This window comes from Mytilus galloprovincialis, chromosome 6, assembly GCF_965363235.1.
Source record: "Mytilus galloprovincialis chromosome 6, xbMytGall1.hap1.1, whole genome shotgun sequence".
Classification (NCBI taxonomy): domain Eukaryota; kingdom Metazoa; phylum Mollusca; class Bivalvia; order Mytilida; family Mytilidae; genus Mytilus; species Mytilus galloprovincialis.
In genome coordinates this window covers 48236327-48258295 of record NC_134843.1, presented here as the reverse complement: position 1 = coordinate 48258295, position 21969 = coordinate 48236327, and the positions used below count along the sequence as shown (strand labels likewise).

At 31.2% G+C, this 21969-nt stretch overlaps 1 protein-coding gene and 1 long non-coding RNA gene across 5 annotated transcripts in view; both read right to left on the bottom strand.

Moving 5' to 3' along the window:
• The window catches only part of LOC143079744 (uncharacterized), a 98495-nt gene that overhangs the window by 44755 nt on the left and 31771 nt on the right, over window positions 1–21969 (bottom strand). For all 4 annotated transcript variants that reach the window (XM_076255300.1, XM_076255303.1, XM_076255301.1 and 1 more), the window contains 18 exons: window positions 21016–21081; window positions 18864–18927; window positions 18244–18357; window positions 15301–15489; window positions 14979–15110; window positions 14159–14260; window positions 13697–13741; window positions 12746–12937; window positions 11903–12031; window positions 10354–10471; window positions 6616–6761; window positions 5941–6081; window positions 5490–5551; window positions 4232–4313; window positions 3658–3817; window positions 3422–3476; window positions 1508–1565; window positions 670–759 (listed from right to left, as the gene is read on the bottom strand). In XM_076255300.1, coding sequence (XP_076111415.1) covers window positions 670–759; window positions 1508–1565; window positions 3422–3476; window positions 3658–3817; window positions 4232–4313; window positions 5490–5551; window positions 5941–6081; window positions 6616–6761; window positions 10354–10471; window positions 11903–12031; window positions 12746–12937; window positions 13697–13741; window positions 14159–14260; window positions 14979–15110; window positions 15301–15489; window positions 18244–18357; window positions 18864–18927; window positions 21016–21081 — 1945 coding nt within the window. The remainder of the gene's footprint in view (window positions 1–669; window positions 760–1507; window positions 1566–3421; window positions 3477–3657; window positions 3818–4231; window positions 4314–5489; window positions 5552–5940; window positions 6082–6615; window positions 6762–10353; window positions 10472–11902; window positions 12032–12745; window positions 12938–13696; window positions 13742–14158; window positions 14261–14978; window positions 15111–15300; window positions 15490–18243; window positions 18358–18863; window positions 18928–21015; window positions 21082–21969) is intronic.
• Window positions 16756–17906, bottom strand: LOC143078162 (uncharacterized). Its single transcript, XR_012979081.1, has 2 exons — window positions 17513–17906; window positions 16756–17029 (listed from the first exon to the last, which is right to left on the bottom strand). It is a non-coding gene; the product is annotated as an uncharacterized LOC143078162 (long non-coding RNA).

Below are 21969 nucleotides of genomic sequence, written 5' to 3'. Positions count from 1 at the left end.
ACTCGACTAATTGGTCTTTTGTGAGAATATTGTTGCTTTCTTAAGTTTATAAACAAAAAAATATTTTTATTGAGACTGCCTGCCAGGAAATTATTATTCATTAATCAAAATTAATAAAATTTAAATTATTATTAGAATGTTTGCGTTTAACTGCCATTTAAAATTCTGCAAAAAGGTACATATAGGATTTATAAATATGAGTACTTTTCCAAGGCTTATGTTTTTAGCTTATCTTATTCACTCTCCCATCTCTGAATTGTCAGAGCATATATTTTCATCAGCATGATTGTTAGTTACCAAACAAATTGAGAAATCCCTACGTTTCAGAAAAATAATGTTGAGGGTTTTACTATCATAAGACAACGAGCCACAATAAATGTACATAAAAGAGTATAATTTTGTGTTTCCATTTTGTAAACGATTTACCAAGCGAGTATTTGAGTATCGCTTGGTAAATCCAACGAGTAATTGATTAGTAAATCTTCACCGAGTTGACATCCCTAGTTAAAAGCTTCAAACAGAATCTGAATGAATTTTAAAATTGTTTGCTTGAAAAATATACTAGCATATGGTTAGCCCAAGATAAAATTAATACTTCAATTAATGACTTGGGCTTCGAAATTTCGAAAAAAAAAATTATATTAATCTCTTGAAAGGATTCTACAATACCTGAAATGATATATTTTTCAGTTTCTGAGGTAGGTCAAACAATTTTTTTGCTTCTACTTTCTGTTCAGTTCCATCATCTACAAACTTCACCTAAAACAAAATCAAAGTTGATAGCTATTTAAAGCAGTTTTCTACAGCATATTTACAAATATTTGCAATGTTTTAACTGTTGCAAAAATATTACAGTATTAGTAGTATGGCATTTACTAGAACTCAGTGTTAATTCATACAAGTATTGCTTGCAACATGTTCTGAAATCATATTAAATAATCTGCAATTGTTGTTTCTTTCTCATGCATCGTATATATACAAGCTGCCCAAATAATTTCTGAATTCACAGTATATGGCTTTCTTGTATTTCATTGATGACAGTATTATTATCAAACTAAAATAAGTTCCTGACATCTACATCATTTTGGTCTCTAGTGGATCTTTAGCAATCATATCATTTCTTCTTATTATTGTATACTGCTGCAAAATTAACGTATTAAGAGGGGGAAGGTTTCATCAAATTTTCAAACTACATAAAATCTTAAATAAAAACTTCTTTTTCTTTTGTTTCACATTTACATACATTTCAAGAAGGTACACATTTCTATTACAAAGAAATCTGTCTTGATGACTGTTGAAACAAGAAGAAACATGAAAAAGGCCCACATTCAAATGACAGCCCTTAGGTAAATTATACTGAAATAAGCCTGCCTCAATATCTGAAATTAATTTTGTTCTTTATCGTTTAGCAGAATTGATTCATATTGAACTTTTGGTGGCCCTAATGAAAAAATTAAGTGAAATGAAACCAATACCAATACACAAACAACAGTACAAACTATCTTACAGTCGCCATTATTCCTCCATCATTAGAGTTCAAATTACCAAGGTCTGTAATCTTCACTCTGTAAGATATTCAACAAAACATAATATCATTGTTCACTAAGGCTCACAGATTAAAACAATTTTTATTCCAAATTTAGCTGGTTTGATTTGAACTATTAAATACTTGAATTCAAAATTTGAAAATGTTAGAGCTTGATGAAAGCAGCATATGACTGTATCTCCCTATCAATTTTGAAATTGGAAACCACTGTTCTGTATCTGAGTTTTTTATTCCAAAATTGAGTAATAAATAACTCAATAAATATATCTATTATATATATAATTTCGTACTCCAAGTACTGAGTCAAGTTTTATGACTGAGTCTAAAATTAAAATCTTAAAAATTATTAAATTCATTGAATAAAATTGAGAATGGATATGGGGAATGTGCCAAAGAGACAACAACCCGACCATAGAGCAGACAACAGCAGAAGGTCACCAACAGGTCTTCAATGTATGCTGTCACCAACAGGTCTTCAAAGTATGCTGAGTTGGAAACTTGACATAGGCCATAATTTTGTTTGATGATAATTGATGGAACAGCATCCCCAAAATAAACCACTATCATTAACATATTTAATCAGAAATTGTTTAAACAAGGAAATAACTCCATAGCATTAACAAAGATTCTGTTGTGAAGATTATTTTACTTTCAACTGAAAGCTAATATGCTAATGCAACAGCCAATCAATCACGAAAGCTCAATCATAAGTTCTTATTCTGAACTTGAGCTTCATAGTTAGATGTTGACACAAAATACTGGTGAAAATGTAACTACAAATAGTAGCACCCACTTGGATTCAATGTATTATGACAAAAAATTAGCCACTTAAAGAAGTGACCCTTATGAATTACCATTAAACAATTTCAAAAGCAATGGCTCATCAAATTGTGGCCTACAGACATTTTTGTCCAAAACAATTGTGAAATATAACTTTACTTGAAGAACTAGAGGCTCTCAAGAGCCTGTATCGCTCACCTGACTCTACTTGGGTTTTTGAAATCATATAAAAAAAGATAAAATTTGGCTACAAAATTACAAAACTTGTTCAACACCTCATAAGGAACAATCATGCTATGTTGGGTTTCATTCCCTTCAGTGGTTCTCTATAAGAAGACTTTTGTATGCATTTCCCATAGGGTCCTATGATAAACTAACCCCAACCCCCCCATTTTGGATGATGGTTCGGCTACTAAGTAACAACACTTGGTCAGTATCTCATAAGAAACATTTATGCTATGTTTGATTTCATTCCATTTAGTGGTTTTCAAAAAGAAGAAATTTGAATGTATTTCCCATAGGGTCCTATGTTAAACTAAGTCCCCTACTGGCGGCCATCTTAGATGTTTGATCGGCGACAAAGTAACAACACCATAAGGAACAATCATGCTATGTTTGATTCTATTCCATTCAGTGGTTCTCTAAAAGAAGAAATTTGAATGCATTTCCCATAGGGGCCTATGTTAAACTATGTCCCCTGCTAGTGGCCATCTTGGATGATGGATCGGCTACAAAGTAACAACACTTGGTCAGCACCTCATAAGGAACAATCATGCTATGTTTGATTTTATTCCATTAAGTGGTTCTCTCAAAGAAGAAATTTGAATGCATTTCCCATAGGGTCCTATGTTAAACTAAGTCCCCCGCTGGCGGCCATCTTGGATGATGGATCCGCTACAAAGTAACAACACTTGGTCAGCACCTTATAAGGAACATTCATGCCATGTTTGGTTTCATTCCATTCAGTGGTTCTCTAGAAGAAGTTCAAAATGTAAAATGTTAACAACGACGACAACAGAAGATGAGAAAAGCTCACTTGGCCCTTCGGCCAGGTGAGCTAAAAATCAAAGAGCTTCTACATTTAAATTGACCTACCTGTGAAATATTTCGCTAAATTCATATGCACAAACATCACCAATACACATATTTGCTGCAAATAAAAAATGTATACTTTTATAAGTACATAAGACACAATAAGTGCATAACAGTCACTTTGTCAGCATTTTAGACTGGTCTATTCTTTCTGATGACTTTGAAACCAGTAAGATTAATTATCTTAATAAAGAAATAAGTTTCAAGACAAAAACAGAAAACAAAAATTAGAAACATACTGTGTCGTTGTCTGTTCATATGATCTCCAAAGAAAGACTGCATCTGGAAAAGGAGGTTAGTATAATCACATCTTAAATCTGTAACTGTTCCATCTGGAGCTTTGTGTTCCTGGATTATTCCATGGAAATGACTGGCATCTACTATATTTGTCATTCTTATCTGCAACAGAATCAAAAATATATAACTAAATTTCCATTTATAAAGATTTTCAAATCTACTTAATAAGTTTAGGAATGATTTCTCCAATTTTTCATATTTCCTCAATATTTATTTTGTTATCATTCCAGCATATTTTTAGATTATGTATTAAAATTGTTTGCCAAGCTACCTCTATATCTCAAAAGTTTTACAAAACTTACATCTTATATATACTTGTGAAATTCTTGTTCTTTCATACTAAGACATTTTTAATAAAGTTCTAAATTCATTTCTTTCCAAATATTTCAAATGGAAAATCATAATCTAAAGAGCCTATGTTTGATCACCTAATTTTATGTCCATCTTTGATAATGGCAACACTCCTTAAAGGTTTCTAAAATATAATTAGGATAAGCTAAACTTCCAAAACCCTACCTTGACATATCCACAAGTTAATTTACTTCTTCCATCAATATCTGGTACAATCAAATGTCTATCCTTACACACATCTTCATGTCTGCAATAAATACATTATCAATTAGGAATCATGTTCAACTCAAATATAAACGTATTAGTAATGATTTCTAGTATATCAGGTTGTCATAACCAAGTAAACAAACATTGACACACTTTTTAATATTTTCAAAACTTTCATATGTCATTTTTCACTGTTTTATTGGTAGAAAGATTGATGTGTTGTTTGTTTATCATTATATTTATGTCAAAATGCCAGATTTTAATTAATTGACAATTAATTTTATTTGCTTAAAATAATTATGCAATTTGAGAGTTTGGATAGTATGTCGAGTGGCAAATATTTCATTCTTATTTAGAATGATAAGGGTAATAAATGAAGGTTAGGGCTCACACTACCAGGCATCTAGGGTGAAGAACTTTCCCAACCGTCACTTTGCTTTCCCCAACCCAAAACGAAAACAAGTCGCTCTGTTGTTTACAGTACTCGCTTTCAGTCGCTTCCATCATTGGACATTTTCAATTTTTTATTGATAATTAAAGAAATTCAGACATAAACAATTCATTTTCTTATGAAAAGATGTTGAAGAATTGTCTTTCCAGTGTGTAGCAGGTTATTTAATAAAAAGACAACATTTTATCACTTTATTATCTTCCGGTGCTTGTTACTTGAAAACGTACATCAACTTAACTTTCAGCAGCAAAATAACTAAGTTTGTTACTTCATTTAAATGTGATAAAAGTTGCCTCCAGTAAATGTTTAATCCATTTAATGCATTAAAAACGTTATGTTCCTTTCCAAATAGCTTGTCAAACATCGTTTATTTTTGTAAATTTTCTTAGTTGGAAGTTTCCCACAAGAACCTAAACTTAAACAACTTTGAATTTTAACTGTTACTTTAATTGTATACTCAGATATGAACTGAACAATATAAAAAGAACATTTTTTACACTTGACCCTTTATACTATAGTAAAATCCAAACATTGTAGCACAGTACGCAAATGAGCACTTCTCTTTCAAATCTCACCACTTCTCCCTATCATTTTCAAAAAGAGAAGTTCTCCCTATGAATCTGAAGTATTGTGAGCCCTGGAAGGTAAAATTTGAACTGCCAGTGAAAAGGGGGCCATTTCTAATTAGGGAAGAAGTTAAATAATAAATAAATAAATATATACAATTTCAATCCTGTGCTACAACTGGATATGTCATTTACATACCTGCATCTTCCAAAAGCTTTCAAGTAATGACAAAGCCTCTTTTCCTTGTCTAGATTAAGTGCCTGGAAAACAAGATCAATATTTTTGTATTTTCTCAAAATCATACTTTATCTATTACTTATACAAGAGAAAACTTTTTTTCATCTAGATGAAACCATCTACAGATAATAATATCTTTTTGTGCCCATAAGGAGAGATGAATATCTTCCACGTACATTCAGGAAACATTTGAAGGCTCTGAATTACATACTGTTGAAGGAATTTAATTCCACAAAACATGTTCTTTCTTTTTTCCTGATTACTTTCCCTGCATTTACTACACTATAAGCTGAAACTATTGAATGCAACTCTTCCAAACTAAATAAATTATCAAGTTTGATTTTCAAACTATGTTACTTGCCTTTAGTATAAATATCCATGTAACAACCCTAAAGCATTTAATACACAATACCTGATTCCTGCCTGCTAACATTTGTCTCAGCTGTTCTGGAAGTTTGACCTTTGACCTTATCAACAGCTTAGATATGGTGTCAACAGTTTCTGTAGATTCTTCAGTAATCAGTATGTATGATGTTGGTATAACACTTTGTTCCTGCAAAACAATGATCAAAATATTGTAGGCAAGCTGCTGTTGTTCAATTGATATACAGCCCTTTGGTCTAGTAATAGCATGCTCACTTGGGAGCAGAAAGTTGTAAATTTGATCCCTAGCACAGTCCAACCAAAGATTTATATATTTTTCTTTTTGTAAAGGGACTTAACTTGAGAATGGTGAAAGAAATACCACCTAAATTTGAACTTATCTGTATTTCAATGGTAATAAGCAACTAGCTTTCAGTGACTGTTAGTAATCTTCTTTTGCTGCCTTGTGTCTATTGTTTTTATGCTTATCAATTTTGTACCTTGTACTGATTTTTTGATTTTAGCTCCATTGCAACTGATCTTTATAATTTTTTCTTATTCATTGATGTAACACCACTGTCCAAGGTTAGGTGAGGATTGAGTGCTTACAAACATGTCTATCCCACCACATTCATGTGCCTGTCCAAAGTCAGGAGCCTGTAGTTCCAATGGTTGTTGTTGGTTGATTTGTTTTATCGTAAATTATTTTTGATAAAAAACTGACCTCATCTTTGGTCAAGAAATTCCAGTAATGTCTTGACATACATGACATTCTATTTCCAAACTTGGTCTTTGAATCTGGCAGATCATAGTGGATGATGGTGGTGGCATTATTAATATAAAGATGTGGTATACTGCCATCAGTGGCAACTGTAAACATCAAATATCATACTAAAGGTTAGTTCTTATACATGTTTCACATTTTCATGTTTCGAAAATACAAAAAACTAAAACAAGAAGGAAGCAGCATTAGCCAAAGATGTTTATTAAGGTAACACGATACCGAATGACGTTACGCCAAGAGTTATCGTTCCTGACGTTATCGAATAACGTTCACACTTACAAGCCAATGCAGCAGGTTTTGCAATCAAAAAGTGATTAAATTATTAAAAAAAATATTTTTGGCAACTATGTGACATTTTTTATGGTAACTTTTTCTAGATGCAGAGTGCCGAGAGTTTTAATGCAATATATAACGATTAACTTATTTGCTTTATCGTTTCCCGGCATTTCTTTTGCTCATTATTAACTTTTAAAAATGTATTAGGCTACTTTACTTTTAAATATTCTGTTTCTGTAATATTTAAGCATCTGCACGATTTATCTATATATGTTCTTGTGCATAATAGACTGAGTTTTATCACTTTATTTTATTCTTGGTATGATATTTGTTATAAAGACTTATTCATGATGCCCGCCGTATCCCAATTAAATTTTTTTTATGAAAGTAGAAATCTAATCTATAGAAACTTAGGATGATGTGTAAAAACATGGGGAATTGTACATCTATTTATTCGTGATAAAATGATCGTCAAAAACACCAGTCGGGCAAAATGGAAAAAAGGAAATTTATCTGGATGAGAATACAGATATAATTAGGCGAAAAAGCACAACACAAGCAGACTTTAAAACTCGTACAAAAAAAGTGTGTTAGTATGGAATGTAAAGAAAGTTGTTTAATTTGGTTATTTTTCCGAATAACTTTCTCTGTGTTCCAAGTGTAAACAGTCTCTGAAATACATTGGTCTGTACAGAGTAAATCCGATATAGGTTCGGAAACATTAAAAAGATAAAGTGCTAGATTTGTAATCCTATAAACTTTAGTCTACACGGGATAGACAATTTACACACCAAGGGTGACTAGGGATAGAAATATGGTCACTTGGTCTTCTTCCGACCGGCGTAAAATGCTTCCAAAGTGGGCATCCGTTTGGCTGTGTGGGATACATTCATAAAATATTTGCCACTGGACGTTTAGCAACCAGCAATTAAATATTACAATTTACAACCGTCACTTGAAACTTTAGTTGTTAAAATTTAAATCATTGCCTATAATTTTTTCAAAGAAATCGACAAAGTTTACGAACATTTACGCACAAAGAAATATCTACATTACCGCCTTCTCATTACGGAAGTGGGGTAACATGAGTTTTTATTTGTAAAAGTACAAATACAAATAAAACAAAAAAATATATGGAACATGTTATTTGTACAGCAGTTGGCTGTTAGAATGATAAATGGAGATATGGGATATGTATACTCATATTAAAGGTGCGCATATCGTCTGGATTTTCTTTATTTTTGGTTCATGACAGGTTGCTGGAATAGGCATTTTGATAAAATATAAAAGGCTTGCAGAGTACAGACTCCGGCTAACATCTCAAATATGTGGAATTTCGAGCTGGAAAATTTATATTTCCCAGTTTGATTTACTCATAAAGAATGCATATGTGATCTCAAGATTTGTTTTGTAAATAATTTTCCACAAATGAGTGAAATTTTGCATACAGAAATGCAATGTTTGTCCGACTTGCTGAGCAAGCAACTCACACATTTTCACCACGCAAAGTTCACTATACTAATGTACGTAGCAAGTCAAGAATATAAGTTTTGATTTTTTCTTTGAGTTTTGTTATTTTATTTTTTAGAATGTGTATTTTATCAGGATCATTATTTCCCCTCATAATTTTTACAACTAACAGAATGTTTAACCTTTTTTGACTGTTGCATCATATGTGTCTTTTTTAAACAACTGGTTCAAAATTGTAAATTGGTATCGTCTCTAACATGCATGAACTATCTGCCACTGAACGTTAAACAACCATCAAAAATCGAGCAATTATAAAACTGTTAACTGAATTAAATTTTTCAAGTACTCTTTGTCTGCGTGGATGAAGCAATGACACCACCATTGTCTTAAAGGATTGAGTTAAAACTCAGTAATTCAAATGAATCACACGTAAAAAAAAATCATGTTATTTTCACGTGAACTTTACAAAAATATGGAGGTATTTTTCATGATTTTTATTAAATTTTAGAATAAAGATATTATTTGAATAATCTTATTTTAGAAATATACGTGAATTTACCAAATTCCTGTGATTTATTCATGAACTATTATCATAAGATTCACGTGGAACCAACCAGTTTAGGCAAGTTTCAAGTATATGCTTGTTTGGTGTGAAAATCAGACGAGATTATTGTTAATTCATATGAGTGAAATTTCCATGTGCAGGACGAAATAAATTATATCAGTAGAATTTCATATATTGCATTACTTGTAAATTTAAGAAACCCGACAGGGGAAATGAAAATGAAATAACCACCATCCAGATCCCGACACATATTTTAGGAACAACGTTACATTCTGTATTCAATAACGTCACACGTTTTCGGTCAAATTCTAAGGGTATCAATCAGCTTTGAGGCCATTTATCTCAAAAACAAGGATGGTGACATATGATTTTCTATACGTGTATGGATTCAGTTTGCAATCCTGGATATTATGTTAGTTTTTTGTTGTTCTCCGTATATAAGAACATAGCCATCCGTTGAAAAATCTAAAAGGATAAGCCGAAAAGTAGGCATTTCCCCTATATACCTATGTAAATTTGTCGCCAAGATTGACGTTTTTCTATGAAAATATCAAGAAAAGGAAAATGGTGACCCCCATTTTTTATTACATATTCTGATGGAACTCGATTCAAATAACATGTGTGCCCAAAAAGTTTGGAAATCGGGAGATATGCCATTCGGTATCGTGTTACCTTAAGTGTATGACATGCAGTATCTCCTAAAAATATAGTTTAATCATTAAAAAAAATAATAATATGACAATAAATATTGAAAGTGGGGTATTCTTAGCTGGCTTTTTAAACTTTATCATGATAAAAACATGTAATTATGACAATTGAAAGCACTGGACTCTTAACATGAACAAGCAAGCAATTATTAAAGACATTGAAGCAATTTCAAATGATGTTGTGCACAGTATACCTTAACATATTTTCAGAAATTGAAATACATGTACAATTGTATGCTGAAAGGGTTTTTAAATGTTTAATCATTGTCAAAAATGAAGTGATTGCACAGCAGATCTACAAAATCACTTACAGAGTTATATCCATCCTTAATACATCAAGACTAAATACTCTTTTATACATAAACTGAGAAATGTGTGACCAAAACACGGTTTAACATTAATTTTTACAACATAGTGACCTGGATATTCTACTTGTTCCAATGAGAATCCACTTATACAAACTTTTTACTTGTTTCAAAAATTCTGTAACTTCAATTATGGATAAAACTGTATCATTGACATCATTGTGTTCAAGGTTTCATTTCTCTGAAATATGTGAACAAATAAACTTTTCCCTGTCATAAGCTACCATAAATGACTACCTGTTCATAAAATATATTTTAAGACACCAATAAATTATGGATAAAGATAAAGTCTTACCCAATATAATTGGTTCCTCCTCTTCATAACAATACCAACTCGAGCTCTTCTCTTCAATGTCAAATTTGTCCATACTATCATGAGCAAGCATAGCACAGAGTGAACGAGACTGTAAAAGCTAAAGTGAAACAAAACAACATAATGTGTCTATAACTGTAATTTGGTCAGATGCATAATAAGTTTTGCTGAACCTGCAGCTTGAAAAAACTACTTTTCACTATATTATATTTTTGAAAAAAGCATGTTATAATTTAATTTTAAATGCAACACATCTTCTGATTGGCTGACGTCGTTTTGTTTATCAGCTCATAGACATAAATTAGTCATGTGACCATGACATCATCAACATTTTTTCATGATTTACTCCGGTTTGAAATTTAATTAAGAATTGAATTATAAGAAATGACTGTAATATTTTCTGCCTATTCGAAATGACATGAAAAATGTAGTGCACACTTTAAAATAACCAGTTATGCGAGTTATTCGGTGTGCACCACATTTTTTATGTTATTTCTTCATAGACAGAAAAAATATTACAGTCATTCCTTAAATAGACTATATTTTGGAAATGTATTTGAAAGGCACTTTCAGTGTGTTTAAAAAAAATCTTTTTCTCACCATATCCCTCTCTGGGTCTAATTTGCACTCTTTGTGAAAGCATTTTTGTGATGTAATGTGTCTGTAATTGTAATTTGGTCAGATAAACTAATGCTCTATTGCACAGTAAATTTATCTGTTTTGTTTCATAGCAAGAAACAGATTTTTATTTTCTGAAAGCACATAATATGAGCTATCATGTTGCAGTTAAAATGATTTTCTTGTTATTTACAAACAAGAATGTGTCCAAAGTACATGGATGCCCCATTCGCACTATCATTTTCCTTGTTCAATGGACTGTGAAATTGAGTAAAAAAATTAATTTGGCCTTAAAGTTAAAAAGATAATACCATAAGGAACATGTGTACTCAGTTTCAAGTTGATTGGACTTCAACTTCATCACAAACTACCTTGACCAAAAACTTTAATCTGAAACTCACATTTTCATTTCCTGTGTTCATTGGACCGTGAACTTGGGGTCAGAAGTCTAATTTGGCTTTAAAATTAGAAAGATCATATCATAAGGAACACATGTTCTAAGTTTCAAGTTGATTTGATTTCAGCTTCATCAAAAACTACCTTGACCAAAAACTTAAACCTGAAGCGGACAGACAGAGGAACAATCGGACAAACAGACAAACGAAAGTATGCACAGACTAGAAAACATAATGCCCCTCTACTATCGTAGGTGGGGCATAAAAATAAATGTTAATAAATAAATTGTACGGATATAACCAGTGCACTAAATAAACCTGATATTCAAATGTTCTTAACAGATTCACACTCAAAATATTTGAAAACAATGGTTCATAAAACTGCATGATGAGATCAATTGAAGAAACAAATAATTTTAAAAAATAAAACCACATACTAAATACACTATTTTTTTGGATCATGCAACCAGAAACACATTTTTTTTCGCGACCCTAATTTTGTATCTGATTATACAAACCTTGTATACATTACATGCCAAGTTGACCTTTGAGGCAAATATAATGAGTTTACAGTTTTCTTTAAGAATATCATCCATTATATCAAGGAACTTGTTGGGTTTCTGCATATGGCGACACACCACAGGTATCTGTAATATTAGATCAAATTGATAATCCTCCTTAAAAACAATCCAAAAACTCAGGCATTTCCTTGTCATATTCATCATCTATTCTTCATATGCCAAACTTGAGGTCAAATAGTTTAACTTTGACTTTTCAGAGTAATTTTAAAAGAGTTCAGGTTTGTCTGAAATTTCAACCTACAAGTGTTCTGTATGAACCAAATCAATCATATTTAGCTCAAAAGTAACAAATATGTTAAATATCATACATGCAATTAAACTTTATAAAAAAGAATAAGAAATATTTTACTAAGACCTGTTCATGTTGGATTGTATGTTAATTTGGGTAATACATGGCAGTAACAGGTAATTAAATGATTTATAGAACATCAGCATGAAATAATTACAAGAACCTGTTGATTCAATAATAATTACGAGTTGTTCTATATTCATCTATAGTGATGAGTTTATTTGCAAGGTCATGGATGTTGTACCAGAAATAAATGTTAGAAGGTGTCATAAAATCTTGTATTGTTTCACAAGCATAAACTCATAGCTGATTCATGTCCTTTTTTCTTTAAGCTGCTGTTTGTGAAAACCACACAAATCAACTTCTTCAGACAATCATATAGAGTCATTTCTGAACAAGTGTGAACCTTTCCAACACTTTTATGTAATTTTGTAATAATAAATTTCACTGCATTTTAACTCAATTTACACAACATTCAAAACAATATTTACCTGTCGCACTTTTCCATACAATGAAGCTTCATATCTGGAAGTAATAGCAATTTTAGGTTCACACATATATGAACTGATAAAACTCTGGACTTTGGACTCCCACTGTGTACCAAATAACAACAGCTGCTGGGGAGCAGTTCGGTCATCTTGTTTTCTTAGCTCATCACTGTAAGTTTTTACAATGAATCTCACCTGAAAAAGGAATTTTACAATCATATGCATTTGTTAATTTTCAAAAGGAACAGTGAAAGTTATTTGAATTTACCTTTTTAAATAGGCATATTTTTCAATACATGAACAATAATCTTGATTATTTTTTGGCATAATTATTACCATAACTGCCAACTTTTGAAAATTCCAATGCATGAGATAATTTTCAAAGGTACAATTTTTGTTGGCGTTTGTATGCACTGTAGTCTATAAATACAGATGTGGTCAAAATCATGAAGCTTACGCCTTTTTGCTTTTATCTCTGCAAGATCAAAGTGACTACTAAAGTCTGTTGTGTATACATTCTTTTGATCAATTTATTTCAAGGGTACCTACTGTGTAAAATAAATTTTGTAATTTCTACCATATTTTACACATCAGCAGACTTAACATGCTTGCCATTCTTTCCATTTCCTAGTTTTTCTGCTTTATATTATTATTTTGACCATGAACAGATGTTGACTTGCATGGACAATTACATTGTAGTTATTGACGGGAATTGTTGACTCTAAATACCTTTCAGAATCGACCTTATAATTACCGTACCACAGGATTTCTACTTCAGGTATCGGTTCATCATATAAATTTTTAAGTACAACATAGAAAGAAGATTTGCCTTCAGTTAATTGAAAGTGAAAGTTAAACTGTTGAAAAAATATTGAAATTCTGCAACTTCCCCTGGTTTATGTGACATCTTATATTATCAATTTTGTTGATGAGATATTTACTAATCTTACACACCTCCTCTGTAAAATTATTTAGGGTCACCTCTGCATCATCAACTACCTGCAAGAGAAAAGTGTTAAAGATATATTTATTATATATTAATTGAATTATGAAGTTAAAAAAACACACTCAATACCTATATCTAAATTATACTAGTGTAAAGAACATAAAGGTAAAACAATACTTGGAAAGTTAACTAAAGAACTAATATTTAAAGAAAGGCAACTAGAAAAAACATTCAAAACAACATTTTCATCACATAATTCATTACCAACAACAAATAAGTGTTTCTGTGGAAACACTGTTTGATTAAATTTCAATAATTATTATCATTTTTTTTTAAATTGACACTGTGTCATCTGTTTCATAAACACTATCTTCACATAGTGTAAAGTTTTTGAATCTTTAAACGAAGTTATTTTTATGATAAAATATTATGGTCAGAGAATAAACTAAACAAATACAAATTTGACTTACCAAATGACACAATCTGTTGAGATGAACATAATTTAGTTCTAATACACGTTTCAGGCTGGGTGGAGTACACAATAAGATTTCACAACCATTTATCAAAGGACACTACAATACAATATAAGAGTACATATGTTGTAAGTTAAATTCAAACATACAAATACAGATTAGTGTGTCATAAAGCTTTAAAGCACAAAGTCACATAGTAGAAATTAAAAATATATCCTATAACACAAACTCCTGATTTCTATCACTAACCATCAAAGTTCATGTGCCTGATTTCTTGTTTTGTGTTTTTATTTGACATATATTACATCTATTTTATATGCTCTCAATATCAGGTGGCAAAATTGTTATAGAACTTCTGATTTCATTCCCAATCAAGTTTTGAAATAAAGGTCATGATGACTTACAACTGACAAAATATCATTCAAAAGATGATTACAAAATTAAATGATTACATTTTTCTCTTACAGTTTCTGAAATATGATCCTACATATGCAACAACTAACAATGTACTCTCTCTCAACTCTGTTTACACAAAATAAAATTAACATATATACACGGACTATCTTGGTAAGTTATATGTATTGGACAATAATGTTTTAAATAAACACTATCATGTACTGTTAAAGCACAGCTTACATACAATTGTAATTGTGAAATTCAAACTTCAATAATTGTGCAATAGTGTCTGTTAAGTGACATATATCTTATCAATGTAGAGGGCAAGATATATATATCTTTAATGCATTAACATTGTTAAGTTATGTATACATAGACCCCATGGCCAATGAGTTAATTACTTATTCCCATTTTAACTAACCATTTTTAGATCTTCTCCGGAGCCATACAGTTCAATGATACGTATCTTTTTTTCTCCTTGTAACAAACCATGAGTAACACATAACAAGTGTCGTATTTTCTTCCAAGATGGCACCAATACTACAGCAAATGGCTGAAAATTTATATGAGTACATGAAAACTGGTAAGAGTGGAAACTTTAATAAAAACTTAATCAAAACATTTTATCAAATATTATACAATAAATACTTTAATATTTAATTTAAAGGAAAACAAGAACCTCCTGACTGCTTCTTTTACACAATGACTACCTTTGAAATCATCTTAAATTTACATATACTTACCCCTGGTCCTTTAGGCAGAGTAGCATACCTCCCAGTGTTGAGTATCTGGGAGATGATAGGAATCAAGTAGCCAAGTGTTTTCCCAGAATCAGGGGGAGACAATCCAACAAAGTTCATTCCACGCAGAATACATTTCCAAGCATAAGCCTGTATAAGTCTTGGTGCAGGAAAATCTAATTGACGTAATGCCTGTAAAATAGATAAATATTTGTTATGAATGTTTTCTCTTATTATTAACACTAGTGTTATAATAAAAGACAGGGGCTTTCTGATTCAAAGCCCAGGCATTCTAAAAATAACAAAATAAAGCATATGATGATTTAGAAGTATCATTTATAATCAACTTTTAATCATTTTTTACAGATAAATTACAATTATTGAATGTAAAATTAAATAGAATGAAATTCAAAACAGTGTGGCTGTGGCCATTGATTGACACATTAAATTCATCCATTGACTGGAACAATTTACGTGAACGTTTGTCTGTAACGACCACTGTTCACGACGTACCTACGATAGATATTTAAACTGTGGGGTCACCAAAGGTTTCTTAATGCCTTTAATTATAAAATGATTCGAAAAATTTATCAAAGGACACTACAATCAGGAAATTAATCAGGAATAACCTTTATGTTTTGACTTATATAATTGATATAAATCAAAACATCGTGTTATTTCTGATTAATTTTTCGAATTACTTTATTAAGGTGTTGAGAACCTTTGAGTGTTGAGAACCCATAGTTTAAGTGTCTTTAAAAAGTACATAGTGAGTAGTGGTCGTTACATACAAACGTTCACCTAAATTGTCCCAGTCAATGGATGAATTTAATGTGTCAATCAATGGCCACAGCCACACGATTTGAATTTCATTCTAGTTACTATCATCAGACCTAGTTAAACTGCCAGGCTGATGATGAGCACTCCCCCCCCCCCCTCTGTTTTTCCCCTGAAAGCAGTCCAATTTTAACAGCTTTTCCGTATTTCAGTTCATTTGTTAAACATGAATTCACACACTGAAATGTCTCATCTGCTTTATGCTTCAACTTTTTAAGTTGAAAGTATAAAGGTTTTACTACAAATATCACATAAACTTAACATTATTAATAATACATTTAAATGAGGTTAAGGTCATATGAACCCTGCACAGTTAAGGCCATAGTTATTATATTTTTAGTTTTACGAAATTTTCTTACAAAACCAATGGGTAGGAGGACGAAAAAAAATTAAAAAAAAAATTCAAGATTTTCTTTTTTTTTTATTTATTTCATTTTACGGACACCTATTAAGAAAAGAATGGGTAGGAGGAAGAAAAAAAAAACTTCCAAAACAAAACACATTCCAAAAACAAACTGCAGAACTTCACAAATGATGACCATGATGACATGCGCTTGTGCTGTGACCATGTATTGATTTAATACTCTTTAATATGTCAGTATCTATGTACTTTATCTGGAATTAAAACAAATTTTAATTCAAGTATAAATACTTTTTTTATTTTTTTTTACAATACAACAGACATGTCAGACAATGACAGTTCAATGTTCATTTTTGGACTTTTTTAACTTTTTTGGCATTCCTGGTCGCAGGTTTCATTTTCTTCCAATGCATCCTTTGTATATGGGCCGCACAATACTGAAGTCTTCCTTCAGCTGAACTATTTCAGGATTGTTTGCAATGTCTTCAAAGTCCCCGCAAAAAAAGCAAACATCATTGAAAACCTGTGTGATACCTATTTAAAATAAAAGATGAAAAAAATCTCAGAAATTGTTTCATTCATGCCAGTGATTCAATCATATCATACCACTTTTTCTGCCTTGTACATTTTTAATATATTTATATATAAAATAGGAATTTTGTATTAAACTGAAAAATACAATTTAGATTCCAAAATTGTTTGAGACTCCAATCATGTTTGTGTATGAGGGTTTTGATTCCCTCCTCTAGGAGACAATTCAAATGTTATCCTTGGGCAAGGTTGGACAGACTATCCTAAGTAACTAAGATTAAGTCAGAGTGGACTGTTTGCTATTGCAGTATTCGCTACTAATATGTTTTTTTTCACATATAAGAAAAAAATCTCAGATAGAAACTACTACAAAATTACAGCTATAAATATTGTTTTCATGCATTTCACCAACACACAAATGTTGCATACTTTCATATTTAAGAATTGCTTTTCATCTTGATGAAATTCTAATTTAAAAATACATACCTGCATAAATGATAATAAGTCACCTCCATCAGACTTTCACAGGACAAGGATTCCCTGACAATGACTTTGTCTTGATACACATTTGGCCAATAGATGTATCAGTCTCCCCTTTTACTTTGTTTTTGATTACCGCAAGTTCAAAATCAAAACCAACTATATACGGAACCACCGCACCATGGTGGTCAAAAACATTCAAGTCCCTTCTAACATCGATCGCTAAGCGTAAATTCCTATTCTTTCAAGCGCTGTGCAGAGTCGGATCGAAAAATACAACTAAAAACCAAATTATTTTATTTTTACAACAAAGAACCGTGGCAGGCGGAAAAAAAAAAAATTGTCGTTTTCCAATTTTATTTTTTTTCCAATTCGGCAAAAGTTAGGGTCGGCGGATTTGTAAAACTAAAAAATAAAATAACTATGGCTTAAAAACATATTGTAGATCCCTTTTGCTTTAACAAAGGGCATATACTGTGAGATGTAGGGACTATAAATCCAAAACAATGACAGTAAATTCTCTGTTTTTTGTCACTTATCTTATTGACAATCACACAATGGCGCAGAACATTGCACTTCAGGCCATAGCACTTAAGAATCCTGCTCGCACCTCTGAGTTCTACATAATATATTTGGAACTAATTACTAAAAATAATTTGGTTGAAGCAAAGAGGGACATTTCCAAATTTTCTCTTCTGTTATATTTGTCTTTAATATGAACTTATTACAATAGTTACCTCTCTCATTAACTTGCCAATAGGTGCATCTTTGAGATCAGTAATAGGATTAATTCTATCAGCACTATGGACAAGCACCTGGTCTAAGTTATCCATTCTAACAGGCTCTATTCCCTGAAAAGGTATCAAGGCAACATACAGAAAACATGCTCCTCAACTATTATTTTTTTTCATGAATAAGTAGGAATTTTGTGTTATGAATTGATGCAATGCATCTTTTCTTTCCTATTGAAAAAATAGTAAAAATTTCAATTTTTAAAGAATCAAATATTTGAATTTTCATATTTTTACAGTACTTATATTTCATTCATTACAGAAGCATGAAGTTTATATTTGTTCACCAGATGAAAATACCATGTAAAGTGACACAGCATGTTAACATTTTTAAAATTTAATAAACTATTATTCCATTATCTCAGAGTAATATCTTAATTACAAGTTTGATAATCACTTCAATTAAGGTATAATTAACTTGACCTAAAGTTGTTAACTTCAATGTCATTTTGGTCCCTGGTGGACAGTTTTCTCAGTTGCAGAAAAATTAACATAAAACGCATTGCAAATCTTGACAATTCATTAATATAAAACCCTGATTTTATGACACTGTAAATTCAACTTACCATAAGTGAAACTCCTCCTAGTATTCCTGTTGTGTTACAGCTGGGTTTTAATATACTTAAAAGTCTGTAAATATATCAAAGAATTTTTTTAAATTAATGATTTCAAATAAAAGCATGTACTTTTTAAAAATCTTTCTACTTTTACTTTCATATTAACCAGGAAGTAAAAAAAGACTATTTTTAATTCTACACCTAAGTTAAAAATAATGTTATCTAAAGTCAATATCACAATATTTTGATGTTTGAATTATGTGATGGTCCAGAATTATCCAAAGCTATTCTTACTAACAATTTCTGTGTTTGTATGATGTAATATTTAGGTACATTATTACTGAAACATGCACTGCTTGAACAAACTTCAAATCCAGCAAAAAAGAAAGCAAATACTAAAAAAAACAGGTGCTCTGCAAGGCGCAGCTTTATGCGACCGCAGAAGTCCAACCCTGAACAGTTGGGGCAAGTATGGACACAGCATTCAAGCTTGATACAGTTCTGAATTTTGGATTGTGATCAAATTTTAGGCATAATATGAGTTTCTGACACATAAACCAATGTCAAGATCTTACAAATCTATTGCGCAATATTGTGCAATTAAAGATTTTTTCTTTTAACTTTTCAAAAATTTGGAATTTAAGAAATTTGAAAAAAAACAAGAATGTGTCCATAGTACACGGATGCCCCACTCCCACTATCATTTTCTATGTTCAGTGGACCGTGAAATTGGGGTCAAAACTTTAATTTGGAATTAAAATTAGAAAGATCATATCATAGGGAACATGTGTACTAAGTCTCAAGTTGATGTAACTTTAACTTCATCAAAAACTACCTTGACCAAAAACTTTAACCTGAACTTTGCACTATCATTTTCTATGTTCAGTGGACCATGAAATTGGGGTCAAAACTATAATTTGGCATTAAAATTAGAAAGATCATATCATGGGGAACATGTGTATTAAGTTTCAAGTTGATTGGACTTTAGCTTCATCAAAAACTACCTCGACCAAAAACTTTAACCGGACAGACGAACGGAGGCACAGACCAGAAAACATAATGCCCCTCTACTATCGTAGGTGGGGCATAAAAATCAAAACAACTACCACCCCCTTTTTTTAGGAATTAGTCCAAACCCTGACATTTCTTTATACATAATACACAAGTAGTGTAAGGGAGGTAAATCCGAACATTTCCAACATTGTATGTTACAGGTTTTAGAATTACCTCTTTTACACTGCTTTTAAATTTTCTTAATTGTCCATTGACCAGAAATACCTAGCTTTTCCCCTTTTTTGCCCTAATTCCGAAACACTTTTAAGCCATTATCCCCCAAAGTCAATACTAACCATCCCTTCATGGTATGGAAACTTGTGGTTTAATTTCAGAGAGATTTATACACTTAAACATAAGTTATTGTTTGAAAACTACAAAAATGATTAATTTAGGTCCCCTTTTTGGCCGCTAATTCATAAACTATTGGGACCATAACCCCAAAAATTAATCCCAACCTTCCTTTAGTGGTATTGAACCTTCTTATAGAGATTATAGAAATCCATCCACTTAAACACAAGTTATTGTCTGTAAACTAGAAACATTTTGGCCTTTTTTTGGCCCCTTATTTCTACATATATTCGGGAAAATTAACCCCAAACTGAATCCCAGCCTTCCCCGTGTTATATGGTAGCTTGTGGTACAATGTCCGAGAAATCCATACAGTTACAAGTTATTTTCTTGAAACTAGAAAAATGCTTGTTTTTGGCCCTTTTTTGGTCCTTAATTCCTAGACTGTTTGCCCAATAACCCCTTACAATAAATTCCAACTTTCTACTTATGGTATTAAACATTGTGGTACAATTTCAGAACAATTGAAATACTAATACACAACTTTTTGTCCTGAAACTAGATAAATGCTGTATTTGACCCCTTTTGGCCCCTAATTCCTTAACCTTTGGGACCATAACCTCAAAAATCAATTCCCAAGCTTCCTTTTGTGGTTATAAACATTGTGTTAAAATTTTATTGATTTCTTTTCACGTATTCAAAAGTTATTATCCGGAAACAATCTGTCTTTGGACGACGACGACGTGATACCAATATACGACCAAAATTTTTTTTAAATTTTGCGGTCGATAAAAAGTACTTAATAAATAAATCTTACTGATGTCCTTGCTGTTTACTGATCATGTCAGCTCTTCGCTTTTCTTCTTCTGTCATATTTCTCAAACTAAAATATAAATGTTCTTACAAATCTTTCCAACTCTTTCTAACTCTGTATCTATTAAATGTAATTGTCACATATGCAAATTTTGGAAATTAATAGACAGTATAGGCATGTTTTTTTTATTCACCTTTTACTTAAGGCAAATATGAAGTATTGTTTTTCTATCAAAGATAAATATGATTGTTACTCCAATAAAAATCAATATTTTTGTTTTGAAAATATTGAAATACTCATTTTTACTTTTTTTGTGAATAAATAATTCTAGATATATCTATCTATCAGTAATACTTTCTATATTATGTATTGTGGTTATCTGGTAACCTTTGTGCTATTATAATACCTATTGCCTGACCAGTTTAAAAAATTGTCAATACAATTTGTCCATTTATATTGTACAATAGGTATTGTGAGAGCTAATATCAACAGGTGGTCATCTAACTATCCCTAGATTTATCTGGTTGTTTCTGACAGAGCTAATTTAAATGAATAATAGCTAGCTTGCTTTTTCTCATGTTCAATGTCCTGAATGGACTCTTCAATTTAGGTATGGGACATTTTACATTTAATATACAATTTGTTCTTAGTAATAGATATTTATTGTAAATTTATTTATTTTACTAGAAATAATTCAATTTAAGAATATTTTGTAAAATTATGGTGACTTGAGTAACACCGGTATCACTCAGATTACAATTCTACCTTGACAGGTAAGTTTGTATTTAGCCTATAAAATACTTATTTAACCTTGAGAATTGAAAGGTCAGTTTATCCCATTCATACAATAGAAGTTTACCTATGAGGGTCTGAATGGGGTTTACAGAATAGAGAATACATTTAATAGCAACAAAAAATAGATAATAGAGAAAATGAAAAACAAAATAAAGAATAGAG